We start from the raw sequence: 21816 nt of genomic DNA on the forward strand, positions 1-21816 counted from the left end.
TATTGCCTTTATTCATTGAACAGTTTCTGATTAGTTATATACCTGGTTAAATACTTTAAAATTGTGAATAGTTTATTTAATGAACGACGACAATTGGGGACACAGTTTAACCAATTAACGTTAAACTAGCTCTAACATCTGCAGTGTAATACCTCTATTAATAATCATAATCAGAAAAGGCAGAAGCTATAGTACAGCAACTCCTCGCTTAACACTGTAGTTATGCAAAACAGTGGTAAGCGAATCCAATTTCCCCAGAAGAATTAATGCAAGGGTAGGCAACCTATGGCACGCGTGCCAAAGGCAGCACGCAAGTTGATTTTCAGTGGCATCCACACTGCCCAGGTCCTGGCCACCAGTCGGGGGGCTCTGCATTTTAATTTAATTTTTATGAAGCTTCTTAAACATTTTAAAAACCTTATTTACTTTACATACAATAGTTTAGTTATATATTATAGAAAGACACCTTCTAAAAACATTAAAATGTATTACAGGCACGTGAAACCTTAAATTAGAGTGAATAAATGAAGACTCGGCACACCGCTTCTGAAAGGTTGCCGACCCCTGAATTAATGTAAATGGGGGGGGGGGTTAGGTTCCAGGGAAATTTTTTTCCACCAAAAACCTATACATTATATGGATATACACACAATATAATTTTAAACAAACAATTTAATACTGTTCACAGCTATGATGATTGTGAAGCTTGGTTGAGGTAGTGAAGTCAGAGGGAGGGATATTTCCCAGGGAATACCTTACTGCTAAATGATGAACTAGCACTTGGCTGAGCCCTCAAGAGTTAACACATTGGTGTTAATGTGGCCTCTCATGCAAGGCAGCATGAACACCAGGGACGGGAGACAGAAACAAACACCTTGTGTGGGGGGGAGAAGAGATGCATTCAAATGTAGAAAAATTCTGGGGAGGGGGTGGAATGGACAGGTGGGAGGGAAAGTGGAAGAATGCATTCAAATGTAGAAAAATGACTTGGCTTTTGTAGCTTTGCAAATCAGGGGGTTTCTTATCTATTCCTCCTTGGTGCTCTTCTCTTTCTGCACCTTCAAATTCTTTGTTTCTGTTACTTGAAAAATAAAAAACTCCTGAAGTTTCTAAAGAACCGCCTAACATACACCTTCACAATATTTTCCTTGTATGATTACAGACCACATAATAGGTCTGAATGCACATTATGCAAGGGAGACTTCCAGTCCAACACACACAGTTGTTCTGTAGGCATTAATCCAAAGCCTCTGTCTCCCCACTATATACAGACATAGGGTCTCAACCAAACTAAGGGACAAGATTTTCAAGAGAGTGTCTATTCATTTTGAATTCTCAGACTAAGGCACCTTTATAAGGGCATAGGTTCATCCATCCTAACACCCACACACGCCCCGCCCCTTAAAATGTCACCTGCTTAAAAAGCAAGACATCCAAATATCTAATCACTTTTTGTAGTCTTGTCCATTGCATTTAACACTATTATCCCACTTTAAAAAAATAAATTTCCATCTCCTTTTGATGCAATACATCTAATATAAGGCACTTGCTTTAATTTCAACTTGAGAAGAGACACCGTCCCCCCTCTTCCCCCCCCCCCCACACAAACTAATGGGACACTTCAGTGTTTGCCCAACTTATATCACTGCAGAATTAACAAAATGCGGAGTCATTTCTCAGACAACTAAACAAACAGTCTCATTAAAGAATAAAAAAAAAATCTTTGAGACCTAGCCAAGAGGTACTGATATACTGGGGAAAATTTTCAAGCATACTGGAATTAAAACTTTTCATTATTTTTCTTACCATGTTTGTTAAGTTACTAAAGCTGTGTGTTAAAATAAAAGTTGTCCTCTCTCTCTACTCTTTCTTTTGGTCCTGCAGGGAAACCATAAAGCTGGATTCTGTAATGACTTGCATCCCATATAACCCACTGAAGTCTTTAAAATTCTGCTGTCAGTGGCACTCTCAATTGAAATATACCCTTCAGAGTTATTCAGCTCAGAATCTAACCCATTAACTTCAAAAGGATTGGTGCATGAACGTATCAGCATAGAATTTGGCAGAACAAGCAAACTATAACTTCATCCTGTGTTACTAATCTGAAATGACTGATTTATTCTAGAATCAAATTGAAGAGAACAGCCTAGCTCCCTTCTCTTTGGAAACACCCCCCACCCCGCCCCCTGGAGGTAGCTGAAGGCTACTATCAAATCCCCCCTCACTCTTCTCTTCTGCAGACTAAATAAGCCTAGTTCCCTCAGCCTCTCCTCATAAATCGTGTGTGTCAGCCCCCTAATCCTTTTTGTTGTCCTCTGCTGGACTCTCTCCAATTTGTCCACATCCTTTCTGTAGTATGGGGCCCAAAACTGGATGCAGTACTCCAGATGTGGCCTCACCAGTGCTGAATAGAGGGGAATAATCACTTCCCTCGATCGGCTGGCAATGCTCCTACTAATGCAGCCCAATGTGCCATTGGCCTTCTTGGCAACAAGGGCACACTGCTGACTCATATCCAGCTTCTCGTCCATTGTAATCCCCAGGTCCTTTTCTGCAGAACTGCTGCTTAGCCAGTTGGTCCCCAGCCTGTAACAGCGCATGGGATTCTTCCGTCCCAAGTGCAGAACTCTACACTTGTCCTTGTTGCACGTCAGATTTCTTTTAGCCCAATCCTCCAGTTTGTCTAGGTCACTCCCCATTCCTACCCTCCAGCATATCTACCTCTCCCCACATTTTAGTGTCATCCACGAACTTGCCAAGGGTGCAATCCATCCCTTCATCCAGATCATTAATGAAGATGTTGAACAAAAATGGCCCCAGGACTGACTCCTGGGCACTCTGCTTGATATCAGCTGCCAACTAGACATCAAGCGCATTGATCACTATCCATTGAGCCTGATAATCTAGCCAGCTTTCTATCCACCTTATAGTCCATTCATCCAGTCCATAGTTCTTTAACTTGCTGGGAGACCATATCGAAAGCTTTGCTAAAGTTAAGATATATCACATCCACTGCTTTCCCCATTGCCTTCTGTGATTAGAAGACTGGATATCAGGTTGGTCAGGCATAACTTGCCCTTGGCAAATCCATGTTGACTGTTCCCAATCATCTTCCTCTCCTCCAAGTGTAATATGGTGAACAAAATTTTAGTGCTCTATGTTGAGGAACAGCAGGTCAATGTTTATGATTAAATACCAACAAGCACCACTTTTGGCTTCGTTACCACTCCATACAAATAAGATATTAGGGGAAAACTTTTCTCCATCTATTTCAAAACAGAAATTTATATATTGCAACATTAAACACATGTTATAAGAAATTTAGGCAAAAGTGCCTAAAATGTCAAGTCTGTACTACTCACCAAATCCCACTCCCCCCCCCCCACATCCACACAAAAAAAAAGTTTCAAAGCCTTTCAGAACTTTAGATAATTGCTACTAGACGGAGGTCAAACATGATACTTACAAAACAAAACAAAAAATAGGTTTTAGTGAAACAGGGTTTGTTTTTAAAATCTTCAAGTAAATATAAGAAAGCATTCAGAAAATCATCATGTACCAAACGATTAAAATGTACAGTTTTAATAAACAGAACACATTAAAAAAGTGAGATCTAGATTAAAAAGACAATGAATGACAAGAAAAGTAGTCTACAAAGTTCAACCTACTTATCAGTATCTTTGGCTCCCTCTGCAAGGGATTGCTTCCACTTTCAGCAATAGAATCACTACCAATAAAAAGAATTATTAAGAGTATGACGACAAAGCAATAAATCTTCTAGACAGCAAGGCTAAGCATTGTAAGATAAATTTTGATTTTGAAGAGTGGGAACTGTGTCTGATCCTCACAAGTCTTCTATATTATATGCATTAGCTCTCACCTTTCCTCCCTAGTCAAAACCAACTGTCCTGCAGATAGAGGCTTTACTGCATTTCTGATTACTTCAATATACAGAAAGTGAAGTAGTCAGAGAGATTTGTACTAATATCTGAATAAAAATGGGGGGAAAAAACCAATCCAAAACAAAAAGGCTTTGTACTATCTTGTTTTGGAAAAATACTGTGTCATCCACCATACAGAACAAGTGTCCAGGCTGCAGTCAAGGGGCTCTCTGCAGGAACTTCAGACTGAAGGAGGAAACAGGAATACTTCTCCCCCCACACCCCAGTTTGTGGAGGGATCCACTTCACAACTCCCCCAAACTGCTTGAGCACAGAAAACTAGTACAGAAAGAGCTTTCACCACACCAAACCAGTGTATCCATTTCCCACTCCCTTCTGCAATACCAGTGCCCCTGTTCTGCTGGGTCTAGGTCCTTCATAGTTATGGAGAACAGGTATTTGACCCAAGTTTCGAATATATTTATGTACTACCACTTTTTCCTACATATTTCTGATATGTTAAGTAACATTCTACTCTAATTTCAAACACCTGCTCATAACCTAAGACTGATAATGTCCTACATATTTTACAGAACATTTCAGCCAAAGGATCCTAAAGCACTTTATAAATAAAATATGTGTACACAGAAGTTACTCCACCCATCACTCAAGTTAACAATCTCTGGAGTGGAATACAAACTCTGCTTAACACTTGCTAACAAGTAACTGTTTAGCATATGAATTGAAGTGAAGCATACTACATTCAGTTGAAGCTATAAATAGAAAAGTTAGGCAAACAGAACATAATTGTCCAAATTCAACTTAAAGGAGATACCTAGGTAGAGTTGGCTGGAAATAGATTTCCCACAAGAATTCCCTTTCAAAAAGTTTTCCCCTATAGAAATTCTAGTATCACAAGAGACTCCCTCCCCCCACTCCACACTCATGTGTTCTCACTGGAAAAAGTCAGGAGATTTCCTCCCCCCCGCCCCCAAAGTGTTTCACTTCAAAGAGCAAAAATGTTACTTTCAGGCACAAACTGTTACTGTGTTCCAACTTTTGCCAGTTGGAAAACAAGTCCAAACACAGGAAAAATCCCACAAATTTGAACTTGTGAGACAAGATTTGGGGTGAGGGGGTATCCCTTCAGAAAACAGAGTCAGAATGAACACTTTCTGCAAAATGTTTGTTTGATGAAAACTTTGAAAAAAATACATCAATCCTTTGTCAGATCGACACCTAGGTTAGTGCTACTATTCTTGCATTAAAAAAAATAAACATTGCAGTCTTTAAAATTACTATTGTTAATTCCTCACATTTACATTGTATATTAAAGATTACAATGCCTTTGTCTCATCTAGCAGGTCTCACTCATAGATCTCAAACACACTTTACACAGGCAGCAAATATCGTTATCCCTATTGTACATGCGAGGATTCTAAGGCCACTAAGAGTGGAAGTGACTTAATGGAAGTCAGCCAAGTGAGTGTTCTATTCCCAAGTTTTAGTGCAATGTCCTATCCACTGCATGACACCTTCAACTACCCTAGTCATCCCTTAAACCACAGATGTACATGCCCACACCTTAGCTATGCCATGAGCTAGCTGACAGATGCACTCCGTCACTTGCTGGTGTTGAATGTAAGTGAGAGATTGCATCAGAAGATTCCAATGGAGGACCAAAGAAACTGCTCAGAATTTAAAATGATTTGTTCCCCACCGAAATAAAAATACTTTATGTGCTTATATTTTTTTCTCATTGATATTTTCTTTTCATCTTAATGCTACTTTATATAGCCTGGGGGAAGACATCTTTTCATATTACTTAAGTTTCAGTTCAAAAGAGATCACCTTTAAAGAAAGATCTTACATCAAAAGTGAGTGGTTGTACAGTTATTTAGCTTCTCTATTGTAAAACTAACCCACTCAAAAACCCACAATGGGTTAAAATAACTACATAATACATAGGAAACACCTATTATGGACACTGACTTTAGTTATAAGTGGTGCAGCTAGCCCCTTATGACTGGAGTTTAATAATATAGGATGAAATCCTAGCCCCACTAAGTTAACGGCAAAATGACAAGACTCCCATTGATTTCCATAGGATCAAGATTTCATCTATAGCTAATTAAAGAAGGATAGAGAGAGGAAAAAGATAGTTAAAGTTTCCTACATTTAAGCTGTGGCCTTTCCATTACATTCTTCAAATCCCACCCATAAATTTAGTATTCTATACCAACACTGACTGCATTTTGTCATCTCTACTACAGTCAGTTTTGATTACAATATTGAGTTTAGTTTAAATCATACTGCTTGTGTTTTTCTGTGGTCTATGCATTGTTTACTATTATAAGCTGCCAACATTAGGAAAGTTTTTCCCACCTCAATGCCCCACTCCCCACAAATCAGCACTAGCCCATTCACTCTTCCTTATAATCTAAACACCAAAATAAATATAGGCCAAACCAAAAAACACCAAACCTTGACAAAGTTCCACCTACACACACACACAAAAAAGATTACAGGCTGCTATCCAAAGGGAAAGGACTAATAAAATTAAAGCTTAGGCCTGGTCCACACTAGGACTTTAATTCGAATTTAGCAGCATTAATTCGAATTAACCGCGCACCCGTCCACACCAGGAAGCCATTTAATTCGACCTAGAGGGCTCTTTAGTTCGAATTCGGTACTCCACCCCGACGAGGGGAGTAGCACTAAATTCGACATGGCTATGTCGAATTAGGCTAGGTGTGGATGCAAATCGAACTTACTAGCTCCGGGAGCTATCCCACACTGCACCACTCTGTTGACGCTCTGGACAGCAGTCCGAGCTCAGATGTTCTGATCAAATTTTCCCGGTGCTTTTCCTGTATGGCTGAATTCCTTTTCCTGTCTGGACAGTTAGAATCTCATTTCGTGGTTGGACATCGGGGCGAGCTCAGCAGCACCAGCAGCGATGCAGAGCTCTCCAGCAGAGGAGTTCATGTAATCTCTGAATAGAAAGAGGGACCCAGCATAGACTGACCGGGAACTCTTGGATCTGATCGGTGTGTGGGGCGAGGAGTCTGTGCTTTCAGAGCTGCGCTCCAAAGAACGGAATGCAAAGACCTACGAGAAGGTCTCCAAAGCCATGAGAGACAGAGGATACAGCCGGGATGCAACGCAGCGCCGCGTGAAAATCAAGGACCCCAGACAAGGCTACCAAAAAATCAAAGCGGCAAACGGACACTACGGAGCCTGCCACCACTGCCCCACCAATGACCATGGACTCTGACGATGGGACAGTGTCGACGGCCAGTTCCTCGACTATGTTCGCGGACGGGGAAGATGAGGAAGGGTTTGTGGAGAACGAGGCAGGCGACAGCGCTGGTTTCCCCGACAGCCAGGATCTCTTCATCACCGTCATGGAGATCCCCTACCAACCGTCCCCGGCCATTAACCCGGATCCTGAATCAGGGGAAGGAGCAGTCGGTAAGTGCTTTAACCATGTAAACTTTTATTCTTAATATAACAGGAATCTGAAGTATGTGAAAAGGAGGTCTCTCTATATATGGGGATAGAACAGAAATCCTCCTGGGAGATCTCCACGAAGCTCTCCTGGAGGGAATCGAAAAGCCTCCTCAGGAGGTTCCTGGGGAGAGCTGCCTTATTGGGTGCTCCGTGGCAGCACAGTTTTCCGCGCGAGGCTTTCATGAGGTACTCTGGGAGCATTTCCTCCCCGAGCACGGCTGCATAGGGCCCTGGTTTGTGCTGGCTTTCACGCAGCATGCACTCTCTATCTCCTTCAGTGACCGTCCTCAGGGTGATCTCGCTCGGAGACTCCTGCATCTAATTAGGGGAATTACTGTAATGTTACGCCTGGTCCAAAGTATTTTTTCAAAAATCTCCGGACAGACGGCATAGCAGAGACTCAGCACGCTGCTGCGTGACAAGCGTAACAGAAAGCCAAAGAATCAAATGGACGCTCATAGAGGGAGGGGGGACTGAGGACGCAAGGTATCCCACAGTTCCTGCTGCCTCCGAAAAGCATTTGCATTCTTGGCTGAGCTCCAAATGCTTCTAGGGTCAAACACAGTGTCCGCGGTGGGTCAGGGCATAGCGCAGCAATTTACGCACCCCCCCACACACACACCCCCCCCCAGAAGTGAAAGGGAAAACAATCCTCTGTTGACTCTTTTACATGTCACCCTATCTTTACTGAATGCTGCAGATAGATGCGATGCTGCAGCACTGAACACCGACATCCTCACTCCCCCCCCGCCATGGGTGGCTGACGGTACAATATGACTGATATCCATTGTCATCATCAGCCTATTGGCACATGGGGCAGTGCAAAAGGACTGGTAACCATGCATACTACCATCAGTGAGGTCGATCAAGGGCGCCTGGCCCTAATTTTTCCTGGTAGATGGTGCAGTATGGCTAGTAACCGTCTTCATCATAGCAACAGGGGGCTGAGCTTCATCAGTCCCCACCCTTCATGTGTAAAGAAAAGATTCAATTGCCCCTGGACTAGCAGCAGGATGCTGGGGTCCTCTCCTCCACAGTCCTTAATGTCCTATCTGGACTATCATAGCAACTGGAGGCTGCCTTCCACTAATTTCTCACTAACAAGTCACTGTGTCTTATTCCTGCATTCTTTAGTACTTCATCACACAAGTGGGGGGACAATGCTATGGTAGCCCAGGAAGGCTGGGGAAAAATGGAATGAACAGGTGGGGTTGTTGCAGGAGCACCCCCTGTGAATAGCATACAGCTCATAATCTATGCAGGATCTGACAGAGCAGCTGTTCTCTCTGGTTCTCTGATACAGTGGTTCTCTAGTACACTTGCCCATAGTCTAGGCAGGACTGATTCTATTTTTAGATACCAAAAAGGAGGGATTGACTCAGGGAGTCATTCCCAATTTTGGCTTTTGTGCCCCTGGCTAAGAGCAGCCAGGGGCACTTATGACAGCAGCAAATGGTGCAGTGCAAAAGGACTGGTAACCATGCCCATCTTATTACCAATTTATGGTATGGTAGATGGTACAGTATGGCTGGTAACCATCTCTGCTGTCATGCAAAAGCAAAAGCATGCTGTTGTGTAGCGCTGCTGGACCGCCTCTGTCACCGGCATCTAGTACACATACAGTGACAGGCACAAAAGGCAAAATAGGCTCCATGGTTTCCACGCTGTGGTGTCTGCCAGGGCAATCCAGGGAAAACGGGCTTGAAATGATTGTCCGCTGTAGCTTTCCCGGAGGAAGGGATGACTGACGACATTTACCCAGAACCACCTGCGAAAATGGTTTTTGCCCCATCAGGCACTGGGATCTCAACCCAGAATTCACAGAGACAGACTACACTGTGTTCATTGTTTGCAAAAATTTATCTTTGCAAGGAATTCACTCCCTTTTTCCCATCACACAGCTTCAACTGTCTCCAGACCTGCCACAGCATCCCCCTCACAGAGGCTGGCAAAGATTAGGCAGCAAAAGAAAAAGACACGGGATGAGATGTTCGCTGAACTTATGGGGTGCTCCCGAGACGACGCGGACCAGCAGAGCCAGTGGAGGGAGACCCTCTCTCTGTACCAGCGCTCACACAGCGAACAGGAGGAGAGGTGGCGTGAGAAAGACAAGCAGGCGACTCAAACGCTGCTTGGACTAATGAGGGAGCAAACGGACATGCTCCTGCGCCTTGTGCATGTTCTGCAGGACCTCAGGCAGGAGGACAGAGCCCCCCTGCCATGTATCTGCAACCGCCCTCCCCCGCCACAAAGTCCCATACCCCCTTCACCCAAAATAACCAGAAGGAGGGGCGCCAGGGGCCGTGTAAACTGTCACTGCACCCCAGCAGAGTGCTCAAGTACCGAAAAGCTCTCATAGCCTAAATTTTGAGAAGTCCTTTCCTTCCTGCCTCACCCAAGCCCCCGTCCCAGTTTCATCCCCTAACTGGCTAGTTGATAATAAAAAATACTTTTCTGTTAATTACTGTTTCCGTCATGTTCTTTTAGAGGAGACTGTGTTTGAAGGTGGGGAAAGGGGGTTGGTAACTGGACAGGACAATCACCTTTACCAGGGTACAGACATGGGGGCAGGATCAGCAGCAGGTCAGTCACACACACACTGCAGTCAGTAGGCACCCTGGTCGGTATGGGAGGTGGTTTGCATGTTCTGTGTGGGTGGGGGGAGTACGTGACTTTGTAGCGGGGGAAGGGGGTTACAGATCTCATGCAACGGTCCCTGTCCTGGACCACAGAGCCACGCAGCAGAGGAATCTGTATCCGTCCTCCCCCGCCAAAAGGCCACATAGCCCCTGCACACAGAGTCCCAAAAAGGAGGGATGGCAGGCTCCGTTGAAACATCCAGTCCGGCACTGCAGACCGCTCTGGGAGCAGGAGCCTGTCATTCCTCGAGTTTACAGGCGGTCTTTATATCACTGCACACCCTACCCAGCACAGTCCGTGTCCCAGTTTCAACCCTGTAACGCAAAGTCATCAATAAAGAAACCTTTGTCAAGTTACAGTGGAACATGTATTTTATTTTTAAACGTGTGTTGGAAGTTGGGGAAGCGGGGTGGGCGGGGTATGTAACTGCAGATGCTAGTCAACAGTCACTTGGTAAAGAAACAGGGGCAGGTTCAGCTTCTCTGTAAAGAAACTGAACAGTCACAGGTCACGCTGCTCACTGGTACTTGAAGAGTTCCTTGTCGCTGTGCAAGGCGCCTGCACAGAGCTTCACGAGCCAGGGCATTAGCGGGTAGGCTAGGTCCCCGACGATCACTATAGGCATCTGCACATCCCCAAGACTTATTTTGTGGTCCGGGAAGAAACTACCTTCCTGCAGGCGTCTAAACAGACCACAGTTCCTGAAAACACGCACGTCATGAACTTTGCCTGGCCACCCGACGTTGATGTTGGTAAAACGTCCCCCATGGTCCACCAGTGCTCGCAGCACCATTGAAAAGTAGCCCTATTTCTCAGCAGCTGACTGTGGAAGAGGTGGACGATAAGGTGCGAGGAGTTGACAACGGCCAAAACTGCAGCCGGATCCTTGCTCAAAGTGCTGTGGCGCCTGCGCTGTCACTGAGCAGAAAAGTGCACGAACAGATTGCCTGCAGGCGCTTTCAGGGAGGGAGGGAGGGCGTGATTGACGGTTCAATGATGACAGTTACCCAAAACCACCCTCGACACATTTTTCCCCCCAGCATGCATTGGGGGAAATCCCAGAATTCAAATGGGCAGCGGGGAGTGCGGGAACTGTGGGATAGCTTCCCACAGTGCACTGCTTCCAAAGTCGACACTGGCCCCGTTACTGTGGACTCACACAGTCGAACTAGTGTATTTAGTGTGGATACACAACTTCGACTTCATAAGGTCGATTCCACAAATTCGAATTAAGTTGATTCGAAATAGTCTTGTAGTGTAGACATACCCTTAGGTACAGAATTACTAATTGTTACTTTTTACGTCCCATGATTTGAGGCTTCATACTTAGTCAGTGAACTCTACAGCCATGCAACCAAGACACTGGTTAGAGACTTCAGATACAGTTAAAATGCAGCCAGCTGTAACAAGATGTCTGAATCTAAGTTTAGGCAGACACTTGAGAGCTTCAACTCTATTTAGACATTATGCAATACTTGCATGAAGAAAACTGGAGCGATAATATCCATAATACCTATCAATGCTTTGCTTGTCATCCTTGTCACGAGGAAAAAAAAATCCAGGCTCTATGTGATCAAAGAGAAAAATACACAGCATGATTTATAACACCTATAACCAAGAATCACAGTCATGCAAGTCACCTTGACTGACTGGTGAAGAGACTCTACAGTAGCATGGTTGAAAGTTGACTTTAATATGCTGGACTTTGAAATCTCTCAATAAGGGGACAATAACCCTTGTATGGGCAACAAAGATTTTTGTTATTTTCTCCAGGCAAGGCTCCAGTCCAAACACTTAGTGGACCTGTTGATGCAACTTCACCCTGATATGATAAGGCAGTATAACACCTGGGACTACATCACCCACTTGACCTGGTTATTGTTCCCACTAAACAGCCCCAATTTGTAGAAATGCACAATTTTTTTCCCATCCCCCTCTGTAACCAACATAAGGAAGCCTACCTAACTGGGCTTTCTAGAATATTTAGATGTGATATTGTGCAAAACACACCCAAAAAAATCCACAAAAAAGCCACCAACTTCTATTTTCTCTATTTTTAACCAATCTTGTTTTTAAGATACTCTGATGTGGGTACCTTCACTTAGATGGCCCTAAAGAGATATGAATTCAACTTTGAGGAAGGGTGCCAAGAGATAAGGTGTTACTGGAGCCTAACCGCCACCCCACTTATGGTCTTAGGTACAAGGGGCATGGACAGCAGTGTCCTCTCCCATTAAGGTATGTTACAAGAAGGTTGAAGCAAGCTAACACAGGGAAGCAGCTTAAAAAACAAAAGGAGGAGTTGGACTTGGCTGGGCATGACAAAGGGTTATACTGAAATGATGACAAAGAAGGCGGACCTTAAAGGGTACCAAGGTTGTTCCAGAACAAAGAATGAGAGGGATAGGCAAGGCCATCTCAGTAAAGAATGCATACTTGACAGTTGATACTTTTATGTGGATTTCTTTGCTCTTGTATCTTCTACACTACTGACCTAAGCAAAACTATACAAGTGATCTGTACCATGAGGCTGCATATTCTGAAAAGTAGAGTTACTTTAAAATATGTTGTGGCAGAGAGATGGAGGTTGTTGGTGGGGGGGGAAAGCATATTGTGGGGAGGCTGGGGATGGAGTCATGTCTGGAGATTCTAATGCTTAAGAAACAGAGGCTTAACAAAAACTGGAAAGAAATAGTTCTGAGAGAGGGTTTGTTGTCAAAAGATACTAGTTGAACTCAAGCCTGCAGGCCTAACCCATCTAAGTGGCAATGCTAGCCTATGTACTATAGAACATTACTGAAAGTAAACAATTTCTAAAATTTTAAGATAATAGAATTGGCTATTGTTGTAACCTCATCTGTAATTTTATTTAAGATGTTTCAATGTGACACTGAAGCCCAAATAAACCCAAGTCAGGCAACTGCCTACACTGTAAGTAAGATTTTAAAAACAGATCTACTGTATATACTGAAGACATTATCTTTCAGACAAGCTTCTAAAGAAAATAACCCCTCCTCCTCAAGAATGAATGACAACTTTTATTTTAGGCAAATATTCTTCTACATAAACTATTCTGGAGCTATATGAAACTGCAGTTACAAGTAACATGCATGATCTAAAAAGAGCAGACAGGTATAAGCACTTATATGTCCCCAGCAGCATGGCATAGATTGGGGCGGGGGGGTTGTTGATAAAAAAAATTTTCTAGATAGAGTCTATTGTTGCTGGAAGGTGGGAAGTGAAGTCAATCGACTCAGAGAGTAACTGTATTATGCTGCTGAGTTATTCTCTCTCAGCTATTTCCAGCAAAAAGATATGGAATGCTTAACATTAAAGATACTGTACTATAGACCTATCATGTCTCAGAAGCTTCAGCACAAGTTTAATGAGTGGTTTTCCTCCATGTCTCAGCCTTAGAGCAGGCAATAAAGGAATTGGAAATATATCTTGTAAAATGTCTAAAACTTAGCTATAATTGGCTTTTCCTGTAGCATAATTAGAAAGTCAATGATTGGGTCTTTTAAGCTTTGGCTGCACCTGTAGATAAAGAGAAGTGTAACAAAAACAAAAAGCTTACCAATGTTGGGAGCATTTTCTATGAGTGCTACTCATGAACAGTGAACTCAGAATTCCAGAACAAAGTTTTTACTCAGTAAGTAGGCAGTAGTTGATGGGTGTGGCAGATGTCATCTTGCTCCCCTGTCACTGATACCCAATGGAACCTTCTCTCTTCTTAAGAGAGTGTTAGTGGCATGTTCTGACATTTCTGGGCAAATAGCCAAGACACCTTCCATTAGAATAAAAACAGAACTATTTATTCTTAGGAGTGTACCCATGACAAACACTTCAAGCAATGTAACGTACAAATGGTTAATGGAAGCATTCCTCCTTCGCCAATATTTCTTGATGTAAAATAGGATGCCAAAGCTGTACTCCTTACCTATACTGGTTACTAGATATTTGAAATGACCACCTTAAAGATTGCGGAAATCAATCAAAATGGGTTCATTATTTATATGGTGCAAGTGAGGAGGCCAGGGCAAATACCACACATCTAAAAAGGTGTTTGGGCTGAACAGTAGGTTTAGTGTAGAAAACCAATTTTTAGCATTTAAGGCAGCAGTCTGAGTTAAAGCTTTTCCTTTACATTAAATATTGTCAGGATTGAGGCTTCTCATGCTTGCAACAGAATGTATAGTATATTTCCCTTCCAAATTACCTCAGCCTGAACCATTTAACCCTTTAAAAAAAATCTACATAAAATGTGCTCTCCATTATTTGTTCCTCCAGTGGTGTAACTATACATATGAATAGTAGCATGTAGGACCATAAAAACCCCTTAGTAAGTAGCAGATTACTGATAAAGTTTTAGAGTTGAATCTCCACTGCTTTGCACCCATAGTCTTTTTTACACCAAATCAGAATATTTGGATTACACCCTTGTTGGACAAATATAATGACAACACAAGAGCCAAGGCAGTTGAGAACAAAGTCAGAGATGAGAGGAGAAGTTTTGAAATATAGATGAGCTCAAGTCAAAGTTCCAGTCTGATAAGGGATCCGAACTTTGAGAAAAATACAGGATTTTGGTTTGTGCCCCTGTTTAAAGAAACACAAAATCCCAAACAGCTCCAGTTCAATGTATCTAAAACAACAGAAAAAGAACAACACATGTATTGACTAATATGTTCCCAAAACAACGGAGAACATACCCTACTCTTACTTGCTCCAAACACAGTCTGTAGAAGGTTAACATTCTCAAATAGATTTTCTGAGATTATATGCTAATATTCAGATAGAGTATCACATAATAGGGAGATGTGTTGTAAAAACAGCCACTGATGTGCCCTGTTTGTTTTGTGGTTAGCAATAAACAAAGATTTATAGAATCAGTCTCACATTTACTGTCGTTTCCCTCCCCACAGTTTCTGGAGCTGAAACTATGGTGTGCATGTATTACCTTGGAAGTAGAAAGTAAAGCCACCTTAATACCATTTTAAGAGAAGAGAAGAGAAGAGGAGGGGGAAACTGGTAATTTCCTCTTGTTATTGTGCATAAATTAGCTAACACTGTACTATGGTTTCAACCTGTGTGATGACATTTTGTTTGTAACTTACATTTAATTCAAAGAATCAATCTTAGTTATAAGACAAAAAATATATTGTAAAATTTGTAGAAGGCAGAATTTAAACAAGACTTCAAAATATTTTTTCTGAAATATTGATATTAGAATATTTCTCTTGTGAAAAAAATAGTTTAAGGCAGTACCACAATTTCACCTTAAACCGCCCCCGCCCCCCAGGTTAGAATTTTAATCTCTCTTTTCTCCATAGATGAGAATACTATTGCTTCTCCACATATCTTCTGGTTGTCATAGCACTCCTCCTACCATAGGTCTTTTCACCCTTATGTTCTTCCCCATAGATATTCAACCTGTGGATATTTTCCTTGCAACATGACAACTAACAAATCTGCACATACATTTGAAATAAATCGCTCTTACTCTGTCAAATCAAATATACAACCTGAGAACTGAAGCAACAGGTTTTTGCCAAGAACATATGGTATTTTTCCTAAGCAAAGGAAGACAGCAATGGTATGCAAAGTAAAATGAGAGCGCAAACTTATAACAACCCAGAGAGATTTATACGTTCCCCTCAATTTTCTTGTGCATTTTGTCAGGAAAATTAACATCTGATATATACTTTCAAATACGTGTATATTCATAAATATATGTCTGTCAATCTACCTTACAAATTCCTAATGCAACCTCCCAGTGTTATTAAGCAAGAAATAAAAGCTTAAAAACAAAACAAAAACACTATTTGTATTAAAGTCTTGTATTTGGGAAAAAGTTACATTATTTAAAATAATGTATCTGGTTAATGCAGTTTTCCCTTTTATGGTTCAACAGTTCATATATTCATAATGCATTGCTTCTAAAGAGAATTTAAAATTATTTTAAAAGGACAAACTTTCAGAAGCGTGTTAATGGGCTGTCAGAAGAAAAACCATCACAAAAGGAGAGATGCTGCGATGGTCCTTGCAGCAGTTACAGAACATTATGAAATCGAAAGTCTACGTGTAATGTGAAAACGCCAGTAGGTAAGAGATGCATAGTTTATGGTGGTTCTATTTGATTATTCAGATATCTATAAATTCGTTCCATCATCAATAAAATCAGGGCAAGCATTTTGACTCTTTAAAAATGACAAACCTCCCCCCCCCACCACCACCACACACACCCCCAGTTATTCGGGCTGGTACAAGCAACAGGAGGTTTCCTTGCCTCTCTCTCTAGTCAGAGACAGGACATAATACATTTTTTCCCTAAGATGCAACAGTTTTCTTCCTTATCAATTGGTGGAGGTATCTGGTCATTTCAACAATCCAGAGATCGAGACACTGCCCTATGCACGGCCGATATTAATATTCGGAAAGCTTGTGTTGCAACAAGTGAGAGGAGGGAGTGGAGTTTACACCCACGAGATGGGGTTTCACAGGGTGGGTAGGAGCACGGCCCGCCAGCCGCGAGGTTTCCGCGGATGCACACGGGAAGGTTCACAAGCCACTGGGTTTAGCCATTGCAAGAGTCAAACCACAACGTTCCCTGTAAGACACACGGGAGTCCCGTTCCCCCCCCCCCCCAGTGGGAGTGAGACGCGCTCCCTTGCCGGCTTTCCCACCCATGGCTGCGGCGAGCCAGGACCCAGCACTCATGTGAGCAGCTCTCCAGCGAGGCCGGCTAACTAGACGGGCGCCACGCCTCAGCAGCTTTGCCCTAGTGCACAAGGAAAACCCGCTCCCACCCCGCAGAGAGGCTGCTAACTGTGCCGAGGGGAGCCCCGCCAGCATGTCCTCTGCGGGGGAGAATTCCCGGCGCGGGGCCCCAACAAGTCCAGGTGCTTTGAGACGAACAGGGAAGGAGCCTCGCGCACTTACCGGCGCCTGCTGGGAGGCGAGCCCGGCCCGCTTGGTGGAACCCTGCCTCGAGCTTAGCCTCTTCCAGGACTCAGCAAACCTCCCCCGGCTGGCGCTCCTGCTCCGTCTCCTGCCCGCTTCCGCCGGCTGCTCCGAGCAGCCTTTCTCCACCTCACTCGGGCTCTTCCACTTCTTCCCCATCTTCGAGTCAAGTTTGCTCTCCCGCCGCGGCGCGGCTGGGCCGGGGCGCCGCCCTCCCCCTCGCGGGCGCGGCTGGGCGCGCTCTCTCCGCGGCCGCCCTCGCTCGCTCCGCGCGCCTTTCCCGGGACGCTCCCCTGGAGGCGCGGAGCTGCAGCTCCCGGGCACCGCGGCGGCGGGGTCTGCAGCAGGGGCCGGGCCGGGGCTGGAAGAGCCGTGCCCCGCTCGGCGTTCCTGTCGCACGCCAGCTACCACAGCAGCACAGGTTGCGCTGGTAATTACGTTGCCAAGAGACCGGGGGTAGCAGCTGGCTTAGAACAAGCGGCTCTTCTCTCCTTCTTCGCTCCCCTCGTCCAATTCTTCCCCAGCTTGAGGCAGGGGAGGAGATAACGGGACCAAGCAGCCCTGCCCCCCTTACCTGCCACCTCTAGGTCACGTTGTTCTACTAGGCGAAGGAGCAAAGTGCAGCTAATAGGGACCAGCCCAGGGGCACAAAACTTGACACTCTCCTAGCACCTTCCCCTATCTCGAAAAGAGAAAAGCTCCACCTTGCCTTGGTCTTTCCCAAGAGGGTAGGTGGTGCCAACCACAGGAAAACCTGCCAAAGTCTTCCTCACCTTTCCTGGCACTAATTTACCAGGATGCACCCCCCACCGTGGGCAAAAACAGCCCCCTTGCACGGGTTTGGTGAGAGGTGGCGGCAGGTGAAACTCATCACATGAATTGCAGGTTGATTGTTGCAGCAGCAGCATCCGTTAAGACACCTGCGGGATTCTTTCTCTCCCCCCCCCCCCCCCGGAACCAGTGAGTTTGTTTGGTTTTAATAATCTTGATCCCCTGGGGGCGAAGAGCAATGAAGAAGCTGCTGTAGATTAACCTGCTAAATTTGATCTGAAGCCACTGTGATGTTAAAGGGCAAGTTTCATTCTAAATAAGCAAGAGCGGAGAGGAGACAATTAAGCTGTTATATATTTTACAACCTAGAGTATTGAAGTTGCAGTCTAGGAACCAGGGAATTAAGCATACAACCCATGCAAGCAAGGAAACATATTGGGGGGAATTAAGGGGGAGGTAAATTGCCTTTCCCTGTTGGAACATGTCCATTGTGTTTAGGCTGTACACACCCCATACGACATAAAATCATCTACGGTTTGGGATACAGCCACTGCGAGTGGAGTTATTAATGGAGCTGGAGAGTTCTTGTATCCTTCCGTTTACAAAATAGTATTTTGCAATAATAAAGTGGCTCGCATCCTAAAATCTGGAACGATTAGTGCACTGTAATGACCTTGTCTCTGAATTAAAATTTAGAATACTGACTGAGGTCCTTCAAAGATGCCTCAAAGTGCAGCATAATAAATCTATGTGTTTGAGCGCACATTCATGTAGTACTGTTTCATGGACAAAAAGGGAACATTTTAAAAGAATCCCTTGATGACCCACTTATACCTTGTCATCCTAGACTTGAATAACAAGAGTGTCAAGGAGTACTTAGGAGACCATTAAATCCTTGATTTTCACTTACCAGTTAACCCTCCTTACAGAAATTACTGAGGAAATGTTTGAATGGAAAGTATTTTATTATACTTGTGCATATTGCTCATCTAAATAAAATATCTAAACCAAATCAGATCCATTCTATATAGCCTGATGCAACATTATTCCCATTTATGCCCAGGTAATTTAATGTGATTCATGAAAGTGGAGAGTTGCTGCACAGCATGTTTAATACCATGATAATATTAGGAAGGCTGGGTCAGCAAATGCAAAACAATGCTAATATCTCCATTAAATGTAGATTGGGAGCTAATGGTTAAATACTTTTTATGAGCTTAGGAAGCCTAATGCCCTCTGTTATACAATCTGATCAAGTTGGTTTCAAAAAGTGAAAGATACCAAGTAGATAATTTGAGGGGACATTTCTCTTCTCAGGAGCTGCAAATATTCCAAGATTTATTTACCTAGCAATCGATATATTTCTTCTTGAGTAGCTTCAGTGACTCTCTAGTGAAATGCATCAGCACTCAAATCAGTAGGGTTAGCCAATTTAGAGATGTCATAATAAGCAAATACATAATCTTATATGCTTGCAATAAGCATACATAATATTGTAAAAGGGTAAAAGATAAAATAGTAATTTAAAAGACAGGTCTACACTTCATCTCCTGTGATGTTTCCTCTGCCTCCTGAACCTTTGGCCATAGCTATTAGAAAACAAATTACCAAAATCAGGGAATATAGTTGGCCACTGGAAAATCTAAAACCTTCTTATATGTGAATGTGAATGATTTTTATTCATATTAATTCATAAGTGAATTTGTCTATTCTATCCTAACCATCTTAGAACCCACAAAGAAATGTGGGACTGTCTCTGGTCACAAGGTTAAACAAGACAGAAAACTACTGCTCAAGATAGGATTGAAGGAAGCTGGCATCCTCTCTCTCTCTCTGTCTCTTTTGTGGGGAGGAGGAGGTGGAATAAGAGTCTATGACAAGATTTATGGATACAGAAGTACTTCAATAACCAGAACTCTAAAAATAACAGAAAATAACCTATCTTGTAAGTCAGTCCTTCAGTGCTTGAAAGAGCAAATGAGGTTCTTTCACCAGTTTTGTTACCCAGACAGACAGAGACATTTATTCAGTGTAGTGTAGCTTGGTTTAAGAGAGGGTGAATGTTCTGACTAGGAGTAGTGGCACTGACAGGCTGACTTACAAGATGGGGACATATTTTGTAGTCTTTGGCATAAAGATTAAAATCAAAACTCCAAGCTACAAAAGAATTGAAGTAAGGCTGCGAGTTTGTCACGGAAGTAATGGATTCCATGACTTTGTGACTTTTGCAGTGGCCAGTGCAGCTGGCCCAGGGGCCACCTGAGAAGCTCGGGTGGGCCAGAAGTGGCTGGGCCAGCTGCACCAGCTGTTGCTAGGGCAGTCATGGGCCACCGTGTCCCTCCCTCCCCAGCAGCATCAAGAGTTTGGGTACATGGGGCAGGGAGGAGGGCTCTGGGCAGCGCTTACCTTGGGAGGCTCCCTGGAAGTGGTGACATCCCCTTCCCTCAGCTCCCTCCACCTGCGGGCACTGCCTCCCCCCGGCAGCTCCCATTGGCCACGGTTCCCAGCCAATGGGAGCTGCAGAGCCAGCGCTTGGGGCAGGGGCCATACGTGGAGCTAAGAGTTGAGGGAGGGACATGTCACCACTTCCGGGGAGCTGCGAGGTGTTGGGTAGGGAGCCTGCCAGCCCTATTAACCACCCCAGCACCAGTGGGGGTCCAGTGTTGCCGCCTGCCCCCCCTCCAGCACCAGCAGGGGTCCCAGGCTGCTCCCCAACCACCCGCAGTGCCCCCCCCCAGCACCCGTGGCATCCCCGAGCCGCCACCCCCTGCGGCACCTCCTGGGCCACCCCCCACGAGCACCCGTGGCACCTCTTGACCCCCCAAGATTTAGTCAGGGGTAATTATAGTACAAGTAATCGAAAGGTCACGGGCCACAAATTTTTGTTTACTGCTCATGACCTGTCCGTGACTTTTATTAAAAATACCCATGACTAAAATGTAGCCTTAACCATAAGCCAAGTAGAATTTATCTTTCATTGTGTATGTAATATGTGGAGTGAGTCATAAGGATAATGGCATCAGAAGGCAGAATTTTGTGAATGGCTAAAGTCTAATTTATATATACTGGTACATACAAATACTTAAGCTGGTGTTGGTTTCTCTTCAGATCTTATTAAGGATGCGAAGTCAAGCACTAAAAATAAAATACCAAAATTGTCTTTGTGACCATAATTCAGCTCCCTTGTGTATTTGTATTATGGTACTGTCTTCAATTACATAACCACATTCTATTTTTTCCACAGGACCTCTGCTTCATTCAGTGTATGGAACAGAGTCTACTGTGAAATGGAGAGTAAGGAGGGCTGATTCAGGTCCCTTCTTTAATCAGGGGGCTGAGGCTTGGCTTAGTACTAAGGATTGTGAAGATATAAAATTATTAACATAATTCAGCAGGAAAGCAGAGTTGAGAACCTACGGTCTCGCTGGATCCCAGCCCAGTGCATCTTCCGCTAGATCAGGAGCAGGATACATTTTTGTCTATATGACTGCTTCAGAATGATGTAAGAGACTCATTAGGACTGAGAAGGATGTGCCGTGGAGAAAGAAGTTAAGAGAGTTTAACAAGCTCTATTGCACATGCACAAACAGTGGTTTTCTAAAGCTTGTAATTTAGCAAAATTAGGATGAATTTTCACAGGGACAACAAAAGCCACCTCTCTCGCCACTGAACTGTCTGACACATTTCAAGTTTTGCTGAAAACCCTTAAGGAGTTAGAACTCTTAAAAAATTGGAAACATTGGTTAAGATTGTTAAAACTACCTAGTTTTCACTTTGCTCATTGTCAGAAAGTGCTGCATAATTTTTTGCTAAAACTTAAAAAAGAAACATTAAAACAGAGGGCAAGATCATATCTACACAATTTCAGCTCAAACAATTAAAATTTAGCAAAGATATAAGTAATAGAATATAATGGGCTATAATGGGAATTGTTAGACAACCATAATATTTGGGATCTTTTATTTAATTGATATTGTCTTGTCTTTTTCTCCCCCTGCATATACCTTTTAGATAAAGCTACTAGATTATGTAAATGAATAACATCCCT

General features: G+C 43.6%; 1 protein-coding gene across 6 annotated transcripts in view; it reads right to left on the bottom strand.

Moving 5' to 3' along the window:
- TRPM3 (transient receptor potential cation channel subfamily M member 3) overlaps positions 1-17928 on the bottom strand; it is a 600384-nt gene extending 582456 nt beyond the window's left edge. For 5 of the 6 annotated variants that reach the window (XM_039544762.1, XM_039544757.1, XM_039544760.1 and 2 more), the window contains exon 1: positions 16977-17928. In XM_039544762.1, coding sequence (XP_039400696.1) covers positions 16977-17156 — 180 coding nt within the window. In that variant the 5' untranslated portion in view covers positions 17157-17928. The remainder of the gene's footprint in view (positions 1-16976) is intronic. The other variant, XR_005600452.1, reaches the window with a different exon arrangement.
- Positions 17929-21816: the final 3888 nt, after the last annotated feature.

Source organism: Mauremys reevesii, linkage group 6 (genome assembly GCF_016161935.1).
Source record: "Mauremys reevesii isolate NIE-2019 linkage group 6, ASM1616193v1, whole genome shotgun sequence".
Lineage (NCBI taxonomy): Eukaryota > Metazoa > Chordata > Testudines > Geoemydidae > Mauremys > Mauremys reevesii.